Source organism: Anguilla anguilla, chromosome 18, assembly GCF_013347855.1.
Source record: "Anguilla anguilla isolate fAngAng1 chromosome 18, fAngAng1.pri, whole genome shotgun sequence".
NCBI classification, from domain to species: domain Eukaryota; kingdom Metazoa; phylum Chordata; class Actinopteri; order Anguilliformes; family Anguillidae; genus Anguilla; species Anguilla anguilla.
This window is the reverse complement of record NC_049218.1, coordinates 27,196,288-27,216,816: the sequence shown is the minus strand read 5'-3', so window position 1 is coordinate 27,216,816 and position 20,529 is coordinate 27,196,288. Positions and strand designations below refer to the sequence as shown.

At 41.6% G+C, this 20,529-nt stretch overlaps 1 protein-coding gene across 3 annotated transcripts in view; it reads right to left on the bottom strand.

The window, feature by feature from the left end:
• macrod2 (mono-ADP ribosylhydrolase 2) overlaps positions 1-20,529 on the bottom strand; it is a 562,649-nt gene that overhangs the window by 149,711 nt on the left and 392,409 nt on the right. For all 3 annotated transcript variants that reach the window (XM_035400443.1, XM_035400444.1, XM_035400445.1), the window contains exon 6: positions 17,365-17,486. In XM_035400443.1, the coding sequence (XP_035256334.1) occupies positions 17,365-17,486 (122 nt within the window). The remainder of the gene's footprint in view (positions 1-17,364; positions 17,487-20,529) is intronic.

The following is a 20,529-nucleotide window of genomic DNA, read 5'->3' as shown; positions in this document are numbered from 1 at the left end:
TATACTTGCAAGATTTCCACAACATTCTTCTGCAGAATATTAGCCTCTTCTTTTATTAGTAACTGTAACCCAGTTTATCTCGTTCAATGCATTACTGTATGGATGAAGATGACATGTAACTTTACTTACATTGTAATAGCTAACATTTTTTTAAAAGATAGCCAATGGTGGAAGAATGGTGGTAACAGAATCTGGAAGCCAATATTGGTCCTACTCTGGAAAAAGAAAATCACTGTCATTTACTTCAAATTAATTTGCTAATAAATTATTTATTTACTATCTTATAAAGTACAAACATACATATTATTTGATGAGCAAGATTGGAGAAAAAAATTAGACGAGGTAAATTATCATGTGTTCTATTATGGAACAAAGTTGATTAGTTTGCCATTCTTCCAGTATGTGTATTTCCAGATACATAAGGAATTAGATCCAAGTATTTGCTATTTACAATAAGGGCATGCCCTGCAGTACATCTATAGAGAAGTACATAAACTTAACTTTGGATATAGCAATATTGTTTGCGTTCAAATGCAAGGTATGGTAAGCAATAATGATACCATTCCTCAAAGTGGCATTTTTAGTAGTCAGTGGATACATTTTGAAAAAAATGATTATAGGATAAATTAAGACAAGGCATTTTCATTAAGGCTGATTCAGACCTAGAAGCATACAGCTAAGCATCTTCCGCCATTTTGAAAGCGGAGCTGACCCTGAGAGAAAGGAGACCAGGACCACATACTGCATGAGAACCACAGGTGAGCTGAACTGGGGCTAATGAGAAGGTGGGAATACAGCTCACTGGAGAAATCACATAAAGCAAAGGGCACAAAACCAGCCTTGAATGCAATAATGTCAGACTGAATCTGCGTGTAGTGACAGTCAAAATACATATGAATCATCACAGCTGCATTGTGTGCATACAGCAATACACTGGCTTTTGTTGGAGACACTCCTGTCATTAAACAGACCATGTTTCCAGACACGGCTCAGACTCACACTCAAACAGAAATAGAAACATAGCCTTGAATCCCAAACATTGGCCACCCAATCCCCTTGCATTATCTACCCAATTCAATTCAATTCAAATCCACAAATGAGAATTTAGTTCTGGGCTTACCTGCTGGCCTTCCTCAAGGTAAATAATAACAATGCTATTTTATTTTGGAAACAAATTATCCTTAAATTTTAAATGGTATGAAACTAGTTCTAAGCATGACTATAACTATAATATATAAGCATGACTATAACTATAATATATACAGTGAGCTCCATCTATGTAGTAATCTTGCGATTTTGCCATCCATTACACCGTAAGTAAATTCCCATGGCTGCAGAATTTTGGGATTAGCGGCAAATGGGGGGCCCGTTTCCTGCAGGTTTCCATGGCGTGAAAGCAGCCGCAGAGGGGAAACAAAGGACCTTTGGGGCCTAACACAAGCCTGCCTGCTGACAGACATTACAGACGGCAGACCGACCCGCTGTCAGCTCAGCAGGAACAGGGAACCACCGCCGCCGCCGCCGCCGCCGCCCCCGCGCGTTTGACACGGTCGTTTTTAGCGCGTGGATTATTCGGTTCGGTTCGGTTCGGTTGTATTTGTTCTCCGTCGGTTTGAAGTTTCAGAAAGCGCAGGCTCGAGCGTGCGCTCTCTCTCTCTCCCCCTCCCTAAATGAGTGCGGGCAGCCCACCCGCCCGCCGTCGATCCTCTCCTCCTCGCGAATCGCCCCGCTGAGCCGAGCGGTCATTGTGCCGGAGGAGTTCATTTCACGCGTAGCTGGTGAAGCAGACCGCGAGTGTTCGACCGCGGTAAGGAGCCGGTGTTCGTACAATGAGATGCGGACCGTCCTGCTGGTAGAGCTCGGTTCCCTGTGAAGCTGTCGGTTCCGGTTTTCACCGGCACGGTAAGGATTCTCTACCAGAATGCAGTGCTTCAGGGGCATAAAAATTGGCTACGATGCTAAAAGTCCAGTCGCAAACTCACCAACAAAAATGTGAGGGTAATTAGCAGTCCACTCACAATGCTAATAATAGGCAGGCATTTGCAATGTGGCACTTCCCAAATGCATTACAACAAAAAACTTAACAGTATGGGATTTACTAAAATCTACCAAGTACCGTAGCCGTGGCTGATGTGACAGGTGACTATGACAACCGGCCAGCCGTCACGGTGTCTGCCAGACCACCGAAGCCCTGGGGCCCATCCACATGTACAGAAAGTTTACAGCCAGAAGCAATTTACAGTCCACAGTGTGAACAGTTGGGCAACCTTTCACTTGTTGTGTTTTGACAATAAGGGCTTCTCTTGGGTCTTTCACAGTTAAGCTGGTCAGGAAATAGCTTCAGTCTACACTACAACTGCACATGCTAATATGAGTGTGTCTGTGACCTGCAGTGGATGCAAACAGGGCATCATTGGATCTAGAGAATTAGAACCCATGCCAACAACTAGGAGGCAGAAAATTCTTCTGAATAAAGATAAGACCTAATTTTATTTTCCACTGTAAAATTGCCCTTATCCTCATAATGTAGTTAGTGTCAGACCTAAATCTTGCATTCCGCTGATGTAATTTTTATGACGGTGCTACCCACCCCCACCCGAAAAAAAGGGAAGTCTGTCCTTGAAATAAGGAGAGGCATGTCCATGAGATGGTGAATGATGTTAAAATTATTAGGGAAATTATCAGACAGTCAAGCTACCAATCTCGAGCTACCTGCTAGACCACAAGCACATCAAAGCTGGCAAGCGCTTACAGAGAATGACTTGAAAGGGTCAAGCTAAGAATGGTACATTGTCTAAAGGTGACATGGGAAATGTAATTTATAAATATTATACAAAAAAACAGGTTTTTGAACTTTCCACAATAAATGTGAGATATATAGTTCCACATTTTTTGGGACAAAGGCATATTTTTTCTTAATTTGGCTCTGTACTGCAGATTTTTTAGATTTGTAATCGAAGAATTAATATGTGGTTTTTATACAGAGTCCCCCTATTTCAGGGCACCATGTAGAGTAAATGGCTTCGCAGGTGTTTCTGATGAATCAGGTGTGTTCATTTGCTACCTTTATTCAAAGGAACGGCCACTAGCCCCTGAAACAGGTAGGAGGAGAAAATGCAGTACAGGCCTGGCAGAGCATCACTAGAGCTACATCACTACTAAGCACCTAGCAAAGTCTATGGGTCACAGACTTCAAGCAGTCATTGCATGCAAAGGATATGCATCAAAGTACTAAACATGACTAATTTAATTTACATAAACATTATGGTGCCCTGGAATGGGGGACTACCTGTATGTATAAAAAGTGCTCCAGTTTCTACATGGGGAAACCAAAGCTGAGAATGTGCACTTTAACCACCAGTTCATGTTGTTGGATTACAAATCTAAAATTGTGGAGTACAAAGGAAAAATAAAGAAAAAAATATTTTTCCCAAATATTATGGACTTCACTGAGTATGTGTGTGTGTGTGTGTATACAGCATTTATGATGTGTGGATTGTACTTTTCAGCAACTATGCAGTCTAGAGGTTGTATTTAATACACTGCAATATTGTCCAGCTGAAACTAAATGGGTTTGCAACTGTGTGTTTTTGTTTGTCAGTTACTTTTGATTATTTGGTCTTTGGATGTATTAATTTCCCCCATTAGTGCTGGAGCACTACGTCCCTTCATTTCAGGCAGTGTTAAAGGTCCTGCATTAATCACTCAAGTGAAATGCATTAGGGATAACATTCAAAAGCTCAGTCTTCATTACTATTCATTTAATAATAATTAAAATAGCCATTGGCAGGATATTCTAATTGAAATTTTATGAATGCACAATTGCATTATTGTGAAACGAATCTCTGAAATGTGAAAAAAAAAAAAATTGAAAAGCAAAAATGACTGTGCTTTCCGGAACAATAAGATGTTAATTTAAGAAATACAAAGTCACATCTCTACGGCATGTCACTCTTCAGGTTAAAAAAATAAGTAAAAAATTTCATTTTCCAAAGCGGGGTCTATGGGAGTCTGCATATATACGGAATCGAGTGTGTGCTTCCATCAAAAAAAAAAAAAAAAAACCAATTTGAGTGACAGCCCTGTCCAGCTCTCTCCTGCCCACACTCCCCGCTGAACAGACTCTGTTTGTTAATTAACCGTAATGATGTAAACAAGGACTCAACCTGACAATCTCCACTGTCGCGAGGAGGCAATCTGTTTAGACAATCACCGCGAGCGCTCGCCCGCGCGCTCACATCTTCCCACCTCCGAGCGCTCCCCAGCGCCGCAGTAATAACGCCGCCCAGGCACAACGCTGCGCTCAGTTGATTGGATTTTCTCCGCTGCCGAACATCTCACGGATAGATGGCTGTTCTGCGTTCGCTCCTGACACACAGGAAGTGTGTGACGTGCCTGCTGGGAATGAAGCTTCTGACCTAACGCAAAAGCGCAATGGATATTAGGAGACTGTCGGTGGCAAAACTAGGATTCATACGCAATAAGTATTCATTTAAAAAATATATACATTCCCACTCTTATTTGTAATGTCCAATTATATGCAAGCACCGCAACCACTGCCAATTTGAGAGTGAACACCTGAGGTTCTCCCTGGAAACCCTTGTTGTCACCAGCTGCTTCTTTTCACACCCCAGGTTATAGCTAAGCTCACATACAGTAGAGTTGGAGGAAGACCTTTCATATGCGGCTTTGACATGCAGTCCATGGGCACCAGATTGACCAGCAGGGGTCACAACAGGGAAAACAACACTAGTACAAATAGACAATAGCAGCACAGCATCCTTATCATCGTCATTGTCTGCTTCATGAGATGGAGCAAACACAAAACAATTCCAGACAGGATAGGGGAACGTGATCATTAGTAATTCAACTGTTTGGTCTCAAATGATAGCCGTCCTGTCTTCAAATAGGCACATGAAGTGGTGTGTGAACTCCAAATCGTAAAACGTGCAGTAAGAACACTGATATAGAATTGTGATATATGATCTCTGAAATTACATACGGAACAGTCTTTTTTTTTTTTTTGTCCTTGTAGTTTAAATCCAATATCAGAGTACAGGGACGGAGCACGTGACGTGTTATTATTCTGAATGAAATGAGGCGTACTGGAACAGAACAAAAGCAGGGAGGGCACGTTTACCAGGAGTGGGTAGTTGCTGAAACGGCTCTCTGTTCAGTAGATACGTTAGTTCCACGTGAATTATCATGATAATAATAACCGGAATAACTTTCCATTTTTTCTTATATATAAATAGAAAAAATGGGGGGGGGGGGGCTATGGGGGGGGGACCTTCCTGCAGACTCACGACTGGCAGCATTAGTACCCCACAGCATGTCACGCAGGGGCATGAGACGAGCTCATCCTCAACCCCCCAGTGCTTAATTAGAACTCACTGTGGAGATCTGCATAATGCCAAAGACAGCACAATCACACTCACGACTGCGCTGTTATTCTCGTCTGATTGAATATAAAGTAGCTAATCATCACTAATTGGCTCTAACAAAAAAGGGCATTCTTTGGGGATACCCACCCCCCCCCCACCAAAAAAATAAATAAATAAAAATAAATAAATTAATTAATTAATTGATAAATAAATAGATAAAATAAAATAAAAAATCTGCAGTCCCTTTGCAGAACCACCAGATATTTCTTTTGTTCTTAGACACTTTGTTCTGAAGACGAGCATAATTAACACAAAGAATGCGTGTCTCCCACCGTACCACCATTCGATAAATCATCTATTTGCTGTGACACTGTTAAAATAGTTTCCGACTGTCGAGGGATGATTTCACAAAGGACGTTGTGCCCATTTGAAATTCGCACGGCTGTGCTACGTTTTCATATAAATAGATGATTGCAGGAAAAAAGAAAAAATGGAAACAGTATTCAAAATTAAAAGACTTGTAAAGCAGTGAAGAAACCAATGGAGTTAGTAGTGTGGGACTAGCAGTTTGCTCTGTATGTAATGATGTCTTAATCAGTTCAGACCACCCATTCGGTAAAATGTCTTCAGTTCTGGAGTTCCATTTCAATCACAGAGCCCTGCTTTGTGCCCTCGACTGTGCTTCGTAACCTCAATTCTGCCCGTAAACACATCCAGCTGTTTAAATGCACGTTGGCCTGTGTTTAATCAGACCACAATGCATTTAAACAATCCATTTGTCCCTCCGTTCGTCTTAACTTTGCAATTAAACGCCGGCGCTACTTCTCGCAGGAGCTTCCGTGTTTCACACAGTTTCACGAGCTAATCTCGATGATCGCTGAACTCGCCGAACTGCGTCCGTGTCAAGAAAAAAATGTAAGCGTCATTTAATCGTGAGTCACGTTTAAGGAGACACGTTGAGCAAACGCAGGTTCATACAACGGAAGGTACCGGTGCTGCCTTCAGAGAAGGGAATCTGCATAGAAAGTTTATAATACTATAAGGGCCCGCAAAGTCCGCAACAGCCATCAGAGTAACACTTGCGCCAGGCCTCCACGACCCCGGAGACTACCCTGATTTAGCACCGCCGGCGTGGCTGACACCACTGCTTTAAGAGCGCCAAAATGTCAGGTTTTACATAGCCTAATATTTCACCGGAAGAAAATAAGTCCAAACATCGCTCATCCAAATGTCAGGAGACGCGAAGCCAGCATCCCAGTTTACCTCCTTGCAGTTCATTTTCATCAGAAACAGAAAAGAGGGTAATTAGCGTTTTCTCTCTTTATTAATTGGAGCTGGGTGGCATATCACCACAGACGTAATTGGAGTTAATTGCCCCAGTGTTTCCTGGGCTCCGGAACAGATAAATAGCAGTGGCAAAATCAAGTGATGGGATGACCTTTTCAAAAGACTCGTCTAATTAACCTTTTAGATGCATACGGAGGTGTCTGAAACCGGGGTACAAGAGCCAGGCTTGGAGGGAGTCTTTGATATAACGCACAAGGTTCCATTTTTCAGGAGGGAGGGACCAACCAGCCCCGACGAGAGAGCTAACTGGAACAAATCAACCTCACACGGAGAGAAAAGAATGAGGAAAAAAAAAAGTTGTTAAAATGAATCCGCAGTACAAGCACTTGCGATGTTGATAAGCACGTGCAGCGAGGACTGTCTGACCTGCAGAGAGAGAAGTTCTCACCAATAAATCTACCTGTAACACGTTCGTCCCAAATCGGAGGAAATTAGGGCTGTGTGAGACAGCTGGTGCAAAAACAGCGGAGGAGCTGTTTTAGAACAGGAAGCGCGCGGGAAAGTGAGAAACCAAAGTGATAATGTAAAAATGAAGGAGGACAATTTCCCACACGTCAATATGTGCAAACACCGATATCTCCTAAACTAATTGCTGCTCTGCAAAAGAGAAAACAATGGGTGATGTCTGAAGTGTGTGAGTGTGCGCGTGCGTGCGTACGTGTGTACATCTTTGTGTGTAAATGCGCGTGTGTACGTGTGGGCATATGCGTGTGGGTTTGTGCCTTGTTGTCCAAATGCACTCTTTGGTGACTGGAAAGAAAGTTCTAATTCAAATTAAAAGCGCTCAAAGCTACATTTAAAGAAACAGGGAAAATGCTGTATGATATCTCTTTCCCCTCCTCTCTGACCTTTTCAGCATTCAGTTCTCACCTCTAAGCTCAGTCCCACACACTGTAGATTTACAATTCTCTGGGTTCTGTCTAAATGATTTTCTGCACACTCCCAATCTGTTACATAAAATTTCTCATAAAATATTTATGGCTTATTTGGGTGACATTTTATTTAAAGCACTGCAACTTTCAAATTTTCCCTGGAATGTGGGACCAAATGTTGTCTGTTAAGTGTTGAATTAACACTGTTAGAGTTGAATTAACCTTGGGCATTTTTACCGGGTATGGGCTTTAATAAGGCTTTCATTGCTGCATCTGGCTTGTAATCTTGCACATGATATTTTATCAAGGCATATGAAATGTGTTTGGAATAATATTTGGAATACATATTTTGAAAAAAATGATTTGAAAACACTTTAAATCTAAATATGTACCTCCAAAGATTAGTTTAAATATGTTTAACACAAGGCATTTGTATAAGGCATAATATTTAGTAAATACCTTAAATGCATCTTCGTTTAATTTTTAAGAACACATATTGAAATAATCATGTTTTTAATCTGATCATTTTAAATTTGGTTACAGGATACAAAATACAACCACAACCTGTGAATTGCAAAATTAGATTTGATTGGACTGTAAATATATTTGCTCAGTAATACTACATCTGAAACACCACACAGAAAATCAGACCGCTTACAAGTCCCAACATTGTTTGTTTCACTAACCATGATTCAAAGACTATTTTAGAAAGACCATAAAAAAATCTGAGACTGTTACGAAAAGAAGAAAAAAAATTGAAAAGCATAGAGACCTTTTTTGAAAAAAACAACACGCAACACGCAACGTTCGCATTCTTATTTTGGAGCGGAACACGACTGGAACACGCAGGTGATCCAGAACACCGAGGGCGAGCGGTTCCCATGATTCCCTCTGCCTGGTGTCCGCTCAGGCCCGTTTCTCGCCGAGGAGGAGGACGTCCAAAGAAAACAGCGGCGGGGCGAAACACACAAACACGTGTTCGCAACCGGGCAGCGCAGACGAAGAGAAATGAATCACGCTCCGACCTGTCAGCCCCTCCGCGAACGCCAACGCGCACACGCACGCCGTCCGCCTCCCCCGCGGCGAGGCGTGACCACATCCTCTCGGCCCGACGGGTATTTAAAAAGCCATCGCCGCGATTCGAAAAACAGATGCGTCGGACGTCTCGTGCACCGTTTGTTATCCGTCGCCCCGAAATTCAGGCGTCCAGAAACTTTCGAGTTTTCGAGAGACTCGTTTTCCAATGGAAAAGGATAAACGGAAAGAGGGGGGGGGGGGGGGAAAGCCCTTAATGCGCTATCTATGAAACTCGTTTGTTCAAGGTTACGACCGGCAACAAACCTTCCTTTTCATTTAGTCAACATTCACCACCCACGTTTGGTAATCTTCGTCATTAAAATGGAGACACGCGCGCGCAGAAGTGAGCGCATTATGCTCCTCAGAGCCATTAATCTAATGAATTTAGAGCCACTTACGTTCCCGGACACAAATTAATGAGCGAATGACAAATGGCTGGGGGAAAAAAAATGTGTGTGAAGTGTTAAGCACATAAATGTAAATTAATTAGTCACATGGGAAATTAGCACTTTTTGAAAACGGAGGGTAAAAACTGTATGTCATAAAACAGTAAGCAGTGGTAGCAGCGGTTGTATAAATAATGGCCGAGCGCAACGGATTTAGCACGTATGACAAAATGCCGACAGACATTTCAACTGCGATCCGCATTTGTTGTTATTATTGTCTGTAAATGTTACATTATCATATTAATGGAATTCCTGACGTAATTCAAATGTAATAATTGGCGAGAATAAAAGGCTTAACAAAACATGTTTTGTCGCAAACAGGGCTTGTTTGTAATTTTATGAATGTGCATAAGGAGAACACTGAGAGTATGGTTACAATGTGATTCTTCAGTCTTTGTGTCTGCAGTATTAGCAAAAGGGCAAAATCACTGTTGAAGCAATGCTGATATATACAAAGGGGTGGAAATCTAAGTTGAGAGACATTCTGATATAAACGGACTAGGTTAATCCCAATATATCTCAGGTTTTACCCGAATATGCCCTGGCTGCATCCTAGTCCTAGTCGGATGGAACACTTGCACTTTTCGACCAAACGTAGCTGGGTTTTCACCTGAATGCCTAGACGGCGTTTCAACAGCCTTTCCTCCAAAGAAATGTTCACAGGAATATAGGAGGCTTGAAAACCTTGCCTGACCCTGCCCTGCCCTCCCCTACATACCCTGGGCAAAGCAAACCACAAGCATCAACTCAGACTCCATTAACAAAAATAAAAAAAGACAGCCAAGGACTGACACAAACGAGGAAAAGAAAGACAGCACTAACCCACAAAATCCTGACATTTCAAAGAGCCAAATAAATGTGTTATTATGTTTTCTATATTTGGGAGGAGTGATGTTTCAACGGGAGAGAAAAAGCCTGAAAAGCCAAGGGCACCGGCTTGCCTAATGCTCCCATTACTGCCTTTGGTTGCAGAACTCACTGTAAGGAGCTGGACCGGCATCTGGCACAGTACCGTACCGCTGGACTCCTGTGAAAGCCTACAGCGTAGTTTAATGAAACTCCCAGAGCCGATGCCAGTTAGGGAGGATACACACATCAGAACCGTAGCAGCCAAGAACTGTACTAGAGACGTCTCTTTCCCCCCCCCTCCTGAATGCACTACTCTTCCCATGCCACACTCCCTGGCTGCTCAGAGCCTGGCCGGACCGCGGGCCCTCCATTTTGGCTCTGGGCGAGGTGCCGAGGCTGCCTCCCTCAGACGCAGTCGCCTTTTGAGCAACTGGGCTTCAAACGGGGGCGACTGAACGCCGGCGGCGGCGTGAGTAATGAGAGATGGGAGGAGCGGAGGTTTTCGCAGAGGTGGGCGATCGGGCCTCGCTATCTGTCACCACGGTAACGAGGCCAGAGGTAATGAGCGGGACCCGCGCGGTCGGCCCTCCGCTGCTTTAATCCGAGCCCGACGTGTCGTCTCGGCGGCGGCGGCGACCCCACGCGCGGGCCTCCGCAAGCAGGAGCAGACGCGCGCTCCTCCTCCGAGAGACAGAAATACACACCGACGCGTGAAGCCTCAGATCTCCCGCTGGGACAAAACACCCAAAATGTCAGATGTAAACAAATGATATGTTTTATTTTTGTTTGTTTTTTTTTTACTTCAGAGGGAGCTGCTCTCTGCCTCCTACGTGCACACGCATACACACACGCGCACGCACGCACGCACGCACGCACACACACACCTCAGGCATTCCATTCCAATGCATTTACACATTCACAGATACTGCACATGCAAAATACTCATGCCTACACACAAAGGTTACTGGGTTCTAACAATGTGCAACTACTGTCTCTTCAAGATAAAAACCAAAAACAAACGCTGATATTCCCAAAAATACTCAATAGCCTCTTGAAAGGATAGTAAAACACCAAGGGCACTACATTGCAAAAATCTTCAGATAAAACAGGGCTATCTGTTTTAATTAAGCTGAACTATTTGATTAAAGGTTTAATGACTTCACTTCAGCAATGATATTAGGAATAGTCCTTTCACACTGTCTACTCTGAAATTTCTGAGAATGTAGTGTATGTTCCTAAAATGCCTATAGTATACACAGCAAAGTGTTAACTTACAGAGTACATATGGTTCCTATTGAACTCATATGCACACTGTTAGAGTACAACTAACAATTACAAACTAACGCTACACCTTTTACTATGTACAACACAAATTGAGAAAGATTGTATGCGTCTCATTTTACGTGTGAACCTGAAAAAATAAATAAAAAGCATTCATCAAAAAAATGATTGCAAGTACTCAAAGCAATTTATACCCAGCATAATCCAAAATGCACCAAGCTAAAAGAAAAGGATAAGACAAATAAATAAACCCTTAGAACAGAGAGAAAATATAAGGATATTTAATCCCATTGCAGAATACCATTCATCATCTATCCAGTTACTTTAACATTTCTTAAACAGGTAATTTGTGGTTTCCCCAGATAGAGTTCCTGTTACACCAGTGTGTTATGGCTATCACACACTTCAGAAAGAGTTCCTGTTACATCAGTGTGTTATGGCTCTCAAGCACTTCTACCAATGTCTACAATAAAGAAAACAGCCATAAAAACCCCATGGCTGCGTGACTGTAGAAACCAAAAGTTGGCTGTAAAAAAATCTTGATGGCAGATTGAAGAGGCCAGTTGCATACTGTATATGTACATATTCTTCTGTATATATATATATATATATATATATATATATATATATATATATATATATATATATATGAGAAAATATAAATATTTCTTATGAAAAGTATGAAAATTTAGAATTATGGGCACAAAAAAAAATAATTAAAAAAAATTACACAGTGCAATAACAAACACAAGACATTCCAGACTTGCTTTTGCACTGCACGTGTTGTCACGCTTGGGGGGGAAGCAATTGTCTTTGCATAACAAATATAGTCAGAAGAACTAAAAAAACCTCTCTAACATGAACACACCCACACCGCCCCCCCCCCCCCCTCCCCTCCACCCCCAGTGGGCTGTGTGGATCCTCCATGGCTGACGTTCACTCCAGGGATGAATATTATGGCGTTTCTAGCTCCACAGGAACATTCCAGCCCTACATCGCTTAGTCAAAATAGCCACATATTCCAAGATAAGAGCACCACGCAAAGACAAAATAACAAGGTGCCAACACAAGTACATTTCAAAATCCATTTCAAAACAATAATAATAATTTCACATTCAAGCCTCCGCTAAAGTCCTCATCTCCAACACACGATGACGATATTGTTTTTTCCCCCCTCTGTTTCCAGATGTAACTATGGTCCTTTACTTTCTGTAAGGTACCAGCTGTAACTTATCAACATAATCACCAGGGCCTTCCTTCAGAAGTCTCTAAAAATCATCCGAGAGAGATTTATCTCAGCCATTCACACTTTACAAATTTACATTTTCCAACTCATATTGTGACTCATATCTCTTACGCTGCAGTTAATTTAAAAATAGAAGCAAAGTAAGCACAGAGTGATCTGATTATATATGTATAATGATGATTACATGTATATATGTATATATATATATATATATATATAATATGACTAGTTCATAGGTTCTCAGGCACACTGGACCTCCACATAAAGTTCTTTCTGGGGGCTTGAATTTCAGAGTATGAAGCATGTAAAGGCTTCAGTTCCCACAGTTCCCCCTGCCTGATGTTCCAGAGCTCAGTAACTGATGCAGGTGCTGTCTGGACTGCAGGATGTGATCAGTCAGTCTCCGTGCCGGGCTCCACAGCCATGACAGATTGCTCCCCCACTTGGACAGCAGCGCACCGGGGTCCAAGCACCTAGCGGGCCCCAGCAGCGGGCCCCAGCAGCGGGCCGAGGGGGGGGGGGGGAGGGCTACACACAACCCCCCGTGCTCACTCACTGCACCACTGTCAAACGCTCTGCCCAAGAAGAATTCCGGATCTTAATATAGCGTGGGCTGTGCGGGGAGGGGTTTTGGTAGTTTACCTATTTAACAAAAAACGCAGACAAAGACAAAGTGTGGGGTCCGACCATTTTCGGCAGTTTCCAAAGTGCTCTGAACCGCATTGGCAGGTTAAGCTAGTTGCTTCTTGGCTTGGAGCTCTCCTCGTTTTTCATCTGAGATCAGTTCATCAGCCAGGGACTCTTCAGCGGCGTATTATTAGTCCTGGGCACGCACACACTCTTCCACCATTACACAGAATTAGCCCACCCTCACCGTGTGCATTTATAAAGGTCATCATGACCTCCAAAGTATTACTACCTGGTAGCCTCTCAGAGAACTAAGCAAATCCTTATTACATTTAATAGAAAACAATAATCATCAGTCTACCTACTATATGTGATTGAACAGTAGTTAATAATTTCTGAATAAGTGCTACTGTGGACCTAACACATACTGTAAATACAAAAAGAAAATGGACAAAAATGGTGGAATAGCACTGAAAAACATTTTTTTAGAAGTAAAATAAGATATAAAAAAACAGAAAGGCATCAGCACAGCAACACAAAAACAGGTGAAGAAAGGTATCAGTTAATTCTTAGCACACATGAAGCTGACAGTTGTGCTCCAGGACCTCTGATAGTCCCTGGCCAATACCCTTTCCAAACATGTCTGTGCTACTAACAAGGGAGCGAATACAAACATGCCCCACAGGCCACACATTTTCTATATATATATTATTGTTTTTTTGTGAGCCATATGTCTATGGTATCTGAGTATGAAGAGTGGCTTGGATTCTAAAGTCGACAGATTAGCCAGTAATCAGTTTATTTTATGTTCAATTTTGTTTTGACTTCCATCCCATTGTAATTCCCTGGAATCTCCATTAGAGAGCTACCTGTCTGGAGTTTCCCAAAGGAGTCCTCTCTCTATGCAGTAGTGCACTGCCACCCAGATTCTCTCCACCCCTAACCACCCCGCCCCCCTCGCAAAAACACACACTATCCCAGCCCTCCTTGTCTGCCAGTGCTGAGCTCCACAAAATGGACCCCGAGCCCTTTCCAACCAAATTGACGTTAATGTGTTGAGGAGGGTCTTGGATCCATTGCCTCCCAAATATTTTGCGTGATGCCATGGACACAAGCCACGTCTTTTGCGGAATCAAACGGCCTGGCGCATCACAGCGCGGCCATTTTGTTTCACGGCGCCGTCGGGCGAGAGCTCTCTCTCTCTCATTGTTTTTCCTGCCCGCGAGAGGAAGAAAAGCAGAGATGGAGGAAAAGCGGCTTCGGCTGAGAGAGACTGAGATCATCCACTGGGGTCCAGTCAATCACAGCCATGCCGTGTTTTCGCAGAGGGATAACTAGATGTCTAGCAGCTGTGAAAATAAATTTGCCAGCATCGGCTGTCTCTGGGCGAAAACAAAAGAGTCCGTTTTTATAAACAGGTGAATTATTGCATAAATAAATGAAGAATGAAACCAAATACATCACCGAGACACATCTGAAACACGGTGATAAATTAACCGCTTCACGACAAGAAAGAAAAACAAAAATGGTTTACTGCTTTTTCCAGTTCCCCTCCCTTGTTCATTCCGAGGCACTCTCTTCAGCACAAACCCCAACTTTGTCCTCAGATTCACTGTGTTTATAGAGACAATGTATCTGTCCTAGTCTTTTCAGGGCAGACATGGAGATTAAATGCTACTATTTCCAAAATGGCTTGCTACTTTATTGTTTGTACTTTCCCCATTTAGCAGCACATTTGTAGCCAAGCTTCAGCACTAATAAAATGTGTAGAACATGGGCAGAGCAGTTATTTAGAGTAAAAACAATCTAATGACATAAATCTACTCTTTATAACAGCTCCCATCAGTTTTTCTCAACGGTACTCGCCACTGAATTCCCCCAGCACTATTCCCCAACAGAACCATTTTTCGTATCACCAATAACTACATTTCCCAACAGTACCTGTCACTGAATTTCCCATGGCACCCATCACCACATGTCCCTGCAGTCCCCAGTGCTGCGTTTAACCTGCACTTACCCTGCGCCTCCACACGCATGCCATTAGCTGCATTAACAACATCATAACCTTTTCATAATTGCATTGATTATCACAGAAGTTACAATTGAGTGTTTCCTGTCTATTAAGCCCATTTATGTCAGCTCACCCAAGAGTGTAGAGAAGTAGTTCTCCGGATTACAGCTAGAAACAGGTCCTGATCTATCTAAAGGCAGGGGGCCCAAGCTGGGCACACAATTACACCGGGGGCACCCCCACATCTGTTCCAAGGGGTACCCCCCACTGTTTACTCCATTAATACAATAAGTGTTCAAATTTCCCACATCGAATCACAGTGCAGCTCCAATATCTTATATTAGCAATGATTTATGCAAGAATTGCTGAAAGGGCAGATTCGGTATTGTATGTATTACCAAAATAGTAAGAACACTGTAACCTTTAACATGCTTTGTCCATAAATGTTGCTGCTTTTGTTCACATGGGAGCCCTGGCAGAAAATTTACTAAGTAAATTTATTTACATAAATCTTAGTGCCAACCTGAACTGGAGAAACGTCGTACATAGAATATCAACTCCAGCTCTGTTCGCACAAGACAGTAACACGGAAAACTACCGGAACATTTAAGGGTTAAGATGCATTTGTGCGAAAACCGGGGCTTTATGTACATGCATTTGCTTTAAACATGGGTGCTGACTAACGGGACAGCCGAGACTAGCCATTCTGAGTGTGATTGACAAACTAATGACCTATCATTTCCCAGAGTGCGTAGGGTGGCACCCGTGGTGGCCAATCAAAATCTGGGGGTGAGTGCGACCACATGTTCCCCCGGACCCGCCCCTGATTACAGCACTCAGAATCGACTAATATTATGGAAGAATAAATAACCTGCCACACAGTGTAGATTCTGGATATTACCTCGATGGAAGATTTTAGGGTCGACCCAAAACCATTAAACTCGCTGTATTATCAGACTCAGAACTGTTCTTACTGGAAGGCATCTTCACAAATGTAGACGTGTGCTACCGTATAAGTAACGCTGGTAAAACCTGACATTTTTCAGCAGAGGCACAGCTAAATTAGTATATTCTCTAATGACTTATTTACCAAAACAATGAACAGAGATCAAGCAGTGATGAATATCCTTCCCTCTAGAAGTTTGCAGTTTCTAGCTTACAGAGGTATAAAAACAAAAATATTTTACCCTCATGGCATTAAAAAAGGTCACAGTAAGCCCAGGAAGAGACAAAACACAAATAGTTCACTTCATATTAAAATAAACAAATGAGTACGATAAGCTTCAGACCACTGATTCAGAGCTGAAAATTTAAATTTAAAAAAAGGAAATTGCCATGTTTAAAGGACATGCTAAAAATTGCATTAGGCAACAGGCACATGGAGCACACCTCCACCTTGAATGATGTAGATATTTGTCACTATATTACATATGATGCAAGCAACACGTTAGCAGCGAGAGTGACCTTGGTTAACTGAAAGAAAATACATTAGAATGACTCACTTTCCCCATCTTCCATTTACTTAAAACGTATTTTAAATAAAGCATCAGAAGAGACCTGCGCAAAGCGCTGCTTCAGCATAGCTCTGTTTCATGTTCGCCACATTGTCTTTTTCCCTCTTGCTGTGTAAGACACCATACAACTCAATACAACCAGTGAGCTAATGAATTATTATTATTATTATTATTATTATTATTATTATTAATAATAATAATAATAATAATAATAATAATGCATGATTAAAACATTTCAGTCTGATGTAACATCTCAATTCGTAATACTTCAGCATAATAGTGGCCCTCAAAATAAAGGCCATGAACCATGTGTTGTGTGGCTGACTTATATAAGACTTCACTGCAAGGTGTCCTGGTATTGAGACACTGGCATTCAATAGAGAGCACAACCTATGACCACATTACAAGAAAGTGATCTCTCAGACATTTATGGGAAAGTGCAGAAGATTACAGTTATTGAAAAGCCGGCCGTTATGTAAGTCGCTTTGAATTGACTGAACATTAACACGGAAAAATGGTTAGAGGGGAAAAAAAAAAAAAGAGAGAAAAGATTCTCACCTGTACCGTTGGTTCTGTCTTTATAACAAAGGAAACGTGGAAGAGCGAGGAAGTATGTTGTGAAAAGCAGAGTCCTACGGCCGCTGTGAGATCCGATTCACTGAGCCAGCGAAAGGTTCTTTTTTTTTTCGGGAGATATGTACAGTACTCACCACAGACCGCAAGCCATTCTCCTTCATCAGCTTCAGAGAGTTCTGATAGCAGTCTTTCAGGAGCTCTCGCTGGGACTTGCCAACATGGCCTCTTGCCACAGGGCCCACAGTGTGAATCACATCTGTTTGAAACAAGAACGCCAAATCAATGTAATGCAAAAGAACGCCAAATCAGCACTGAATCAAAAAATGAAATCATACACTTAGTAGCACAGTAACCTTGTAACCACTCAACAGTAACAATTGGACAACCACATAGATGGCGAAGCTTGTGTAATTGCATAAAAGGGCATGGTTAATTTGGTGTTAAGCCTACATTCAAGTTTATGACTGTGGTTAATTTGCGGGGCAGAGTTGTACAGATAATGTATAATTACTCAACCTCCAATTTTGCGTTCCACATTAATTACTCCCTAGACTGAACGCATGAATAAAATAGTGCTACTTCATCAGACTGTAGTTACATCAACATGTTGTTCAACACCTGTGGTTCAACAACATCAGATATATACCCAACACTGTTGCCTGAACATATGTGTATGCCCACAGGTGAACCTTTATAGTGAAATGTAATACTTTACTTTTCATTCACTGTAACAATAGATGAAACAAAATCGTGTACATGGAACAGCTGCTCTGAATTGTGAATTGAATGCATTTTTAACTGCACCAGTTTTCCATAAGATTTAAGAATGCAGTCATTAGCTTACGCTAAAGTCTGGTATTTTAAATCTTCCCACTTAAAAGTACGTCAAGTTAGTGGTTACAGACATGAAAAATGCGAATATCGATTATTGATTAAAAGCTTCAAAACTGAGCAACTCTCTTTGACTTACAGAAAGCACCACCTGTTTACCAACTGTTGCCGATCCACTCAATAGTCAAGAAAATAACCTCATTTCACCTTGTTTTGTGCTGCAGTTAATTTATCCCTTGCACACATTTTAACTTTGGGAATGGAAACCCATTACACACGGTGATGGCACAGATGATTAGAAGCAAAGCAGATACGTCAGCTACTTCTTTAACGCATATCACAAAAATTTGGTGACGGTTTCCAAAAACATGTCTCAAAGACATAGACCTCATGACATAACTGAAGATACACTGCCTTTCTCAAGGATAACCACACTGACCTCTGGACTAACCAAACAGTCAAAGCTGTATTGATTGTATCGATTAGAATCATTTTGATTTGTAGTACCATATTCAATATTTTAGCATTCCCCACAAAATAATGACAACCTCATACTTTATGTGTATGCACAGGCTATAAAAATCTATACTTAGTTCTAATATATTGGGTTTCAAGAATCTAAACTAAAAGTGTCGCACATAGATTGCAGAGGCAATGCCGACAAATGATTCTGAAACTAAAAAGGCATAAAATTGCTGTCAAATCATGTTGTCAGGAAAAACTGAATGAATCCAGATCATATCAACAACAAATGAATAAGATAAGCAAAGTTATATTCTGACAATTTCCCAAGCACCTTTGAGTCTACCCATTTTCAGCTTATATTGACACTGTTTTTGTTGTTTTGGTGATCAGAGAAAAATATCCATCAATGTTAAAATCTTATTTATGTGAGCTTTTCTGTAATTACTCCAATGGATACACAACAAATTCCACGTATTAAGAGGAAATACGTAAGAGTGTGTGAATTACCATTGAGATAACCACTATTTATTAGCATAGGAGGGAGGTGGAGCAACTGATCATCACCTGCTTATGAAAAAAACGTTCTCATGAAATAATTTGAAAATAGGAACACATTTAATAACCATTCTCTGGAAAATGTGTCCCATTAATGAAATAACAGCCTAGGTAGGAAGTCAGGCTTATTTTTATGTGACCAGTTGAGAACTCCTCTCTTATACACCCGACTCGCTCTGTGCCTGAGTCTCTGTGTGCCCTGTCAGAGTTAACCAGACTGAGGAATGCAGCCCCTTTAATTCAATCATCAGGCCGCTGACAGGGAATTAAGGGAATACGAGCACAGAACTGACACAGGGACAGAAACAATGCGCCTGTGTCACATGACTCCTTCAGGCCTCTGAGTGTACCACAAGCCTGGGGATAAACAGCCTGAGTGATCCGGCACAAGGATCAATCACCAAATACACACACCTCTCTCTCTCCCCCGCTCTCTCTTATATATACCAGATATACCATACATAGGTAAACACACACACACACACACACGCGCGCGCGCGCGCATTCACACAAATAACTGAAATCATAGTGAACGGATATTGTGGATAATACTGTGAAATTAGATTTTTATAAGAGGTTTAGGATACATGCTCTCTAGTTGAAAATCCCATTTAAAACAGAACAAAGGTATCTGGCTTAATTACTGATATTCGTAGCCACATTTCTTGTTAATTTGTGAAAGAAATGGTGGGAATAGGACAGAATTATGGGATTATGTATTTACTGAATTATGAATTTACTGAATGACTGATATTACAGGTTGCATCTGATTGGTCAGGTAGTAGCAAACATGCTTTTGTTCTAAATATACTACCCTCTGAAAATGCTGATATTTAGAAAAAATGCAAGTGTTGTTAATTAGCATGATCCTGCAGCATGATCCTCAAAAAATATGTGAGAAATAAAACCTTTAATTGAGATGCAATTGAAAAGGAAAAGAAAAATAGCTAAATGCCTAAAAAATACCCATCTCCACCATCAAGACAATAATTAAGAAGTTTAAACTGGGGCTGTTTTGAGCCTGCCTGACAGAGCATACAAGTACATTTCCCCCCACGCACAGTAAGGAAATGGTTTGAGAGCCTAAAAATAAAAAAATCTCGAAAGATCACAGTTGGAGACCTGCAGTGGTTTGTTGCAAATTGAGGTCATCAAGCCTCCAGAACAACAATTAAAGACCACCCATAATGCCAAGTATCTACTGTCATCACACCACAAATATAAGCAGCTAGAATTTGCTAAACATCATTGGAACTTTGATTTGAGTTTGGTGTAAAAATAGGGATGGTCCTGCAGAAACTAACATAATTCCCACTGTGAACTATAAAGGTGGGTTTGTGTTGTAGAGCTGTTTTTCTGGCAGAGGCCATAGGACCCCTGTTAGTATATGTGCCATCATGGACTCCGTTGAGCATCAAGAGATTTTAGGAGATCTGAGGAGATTTTAC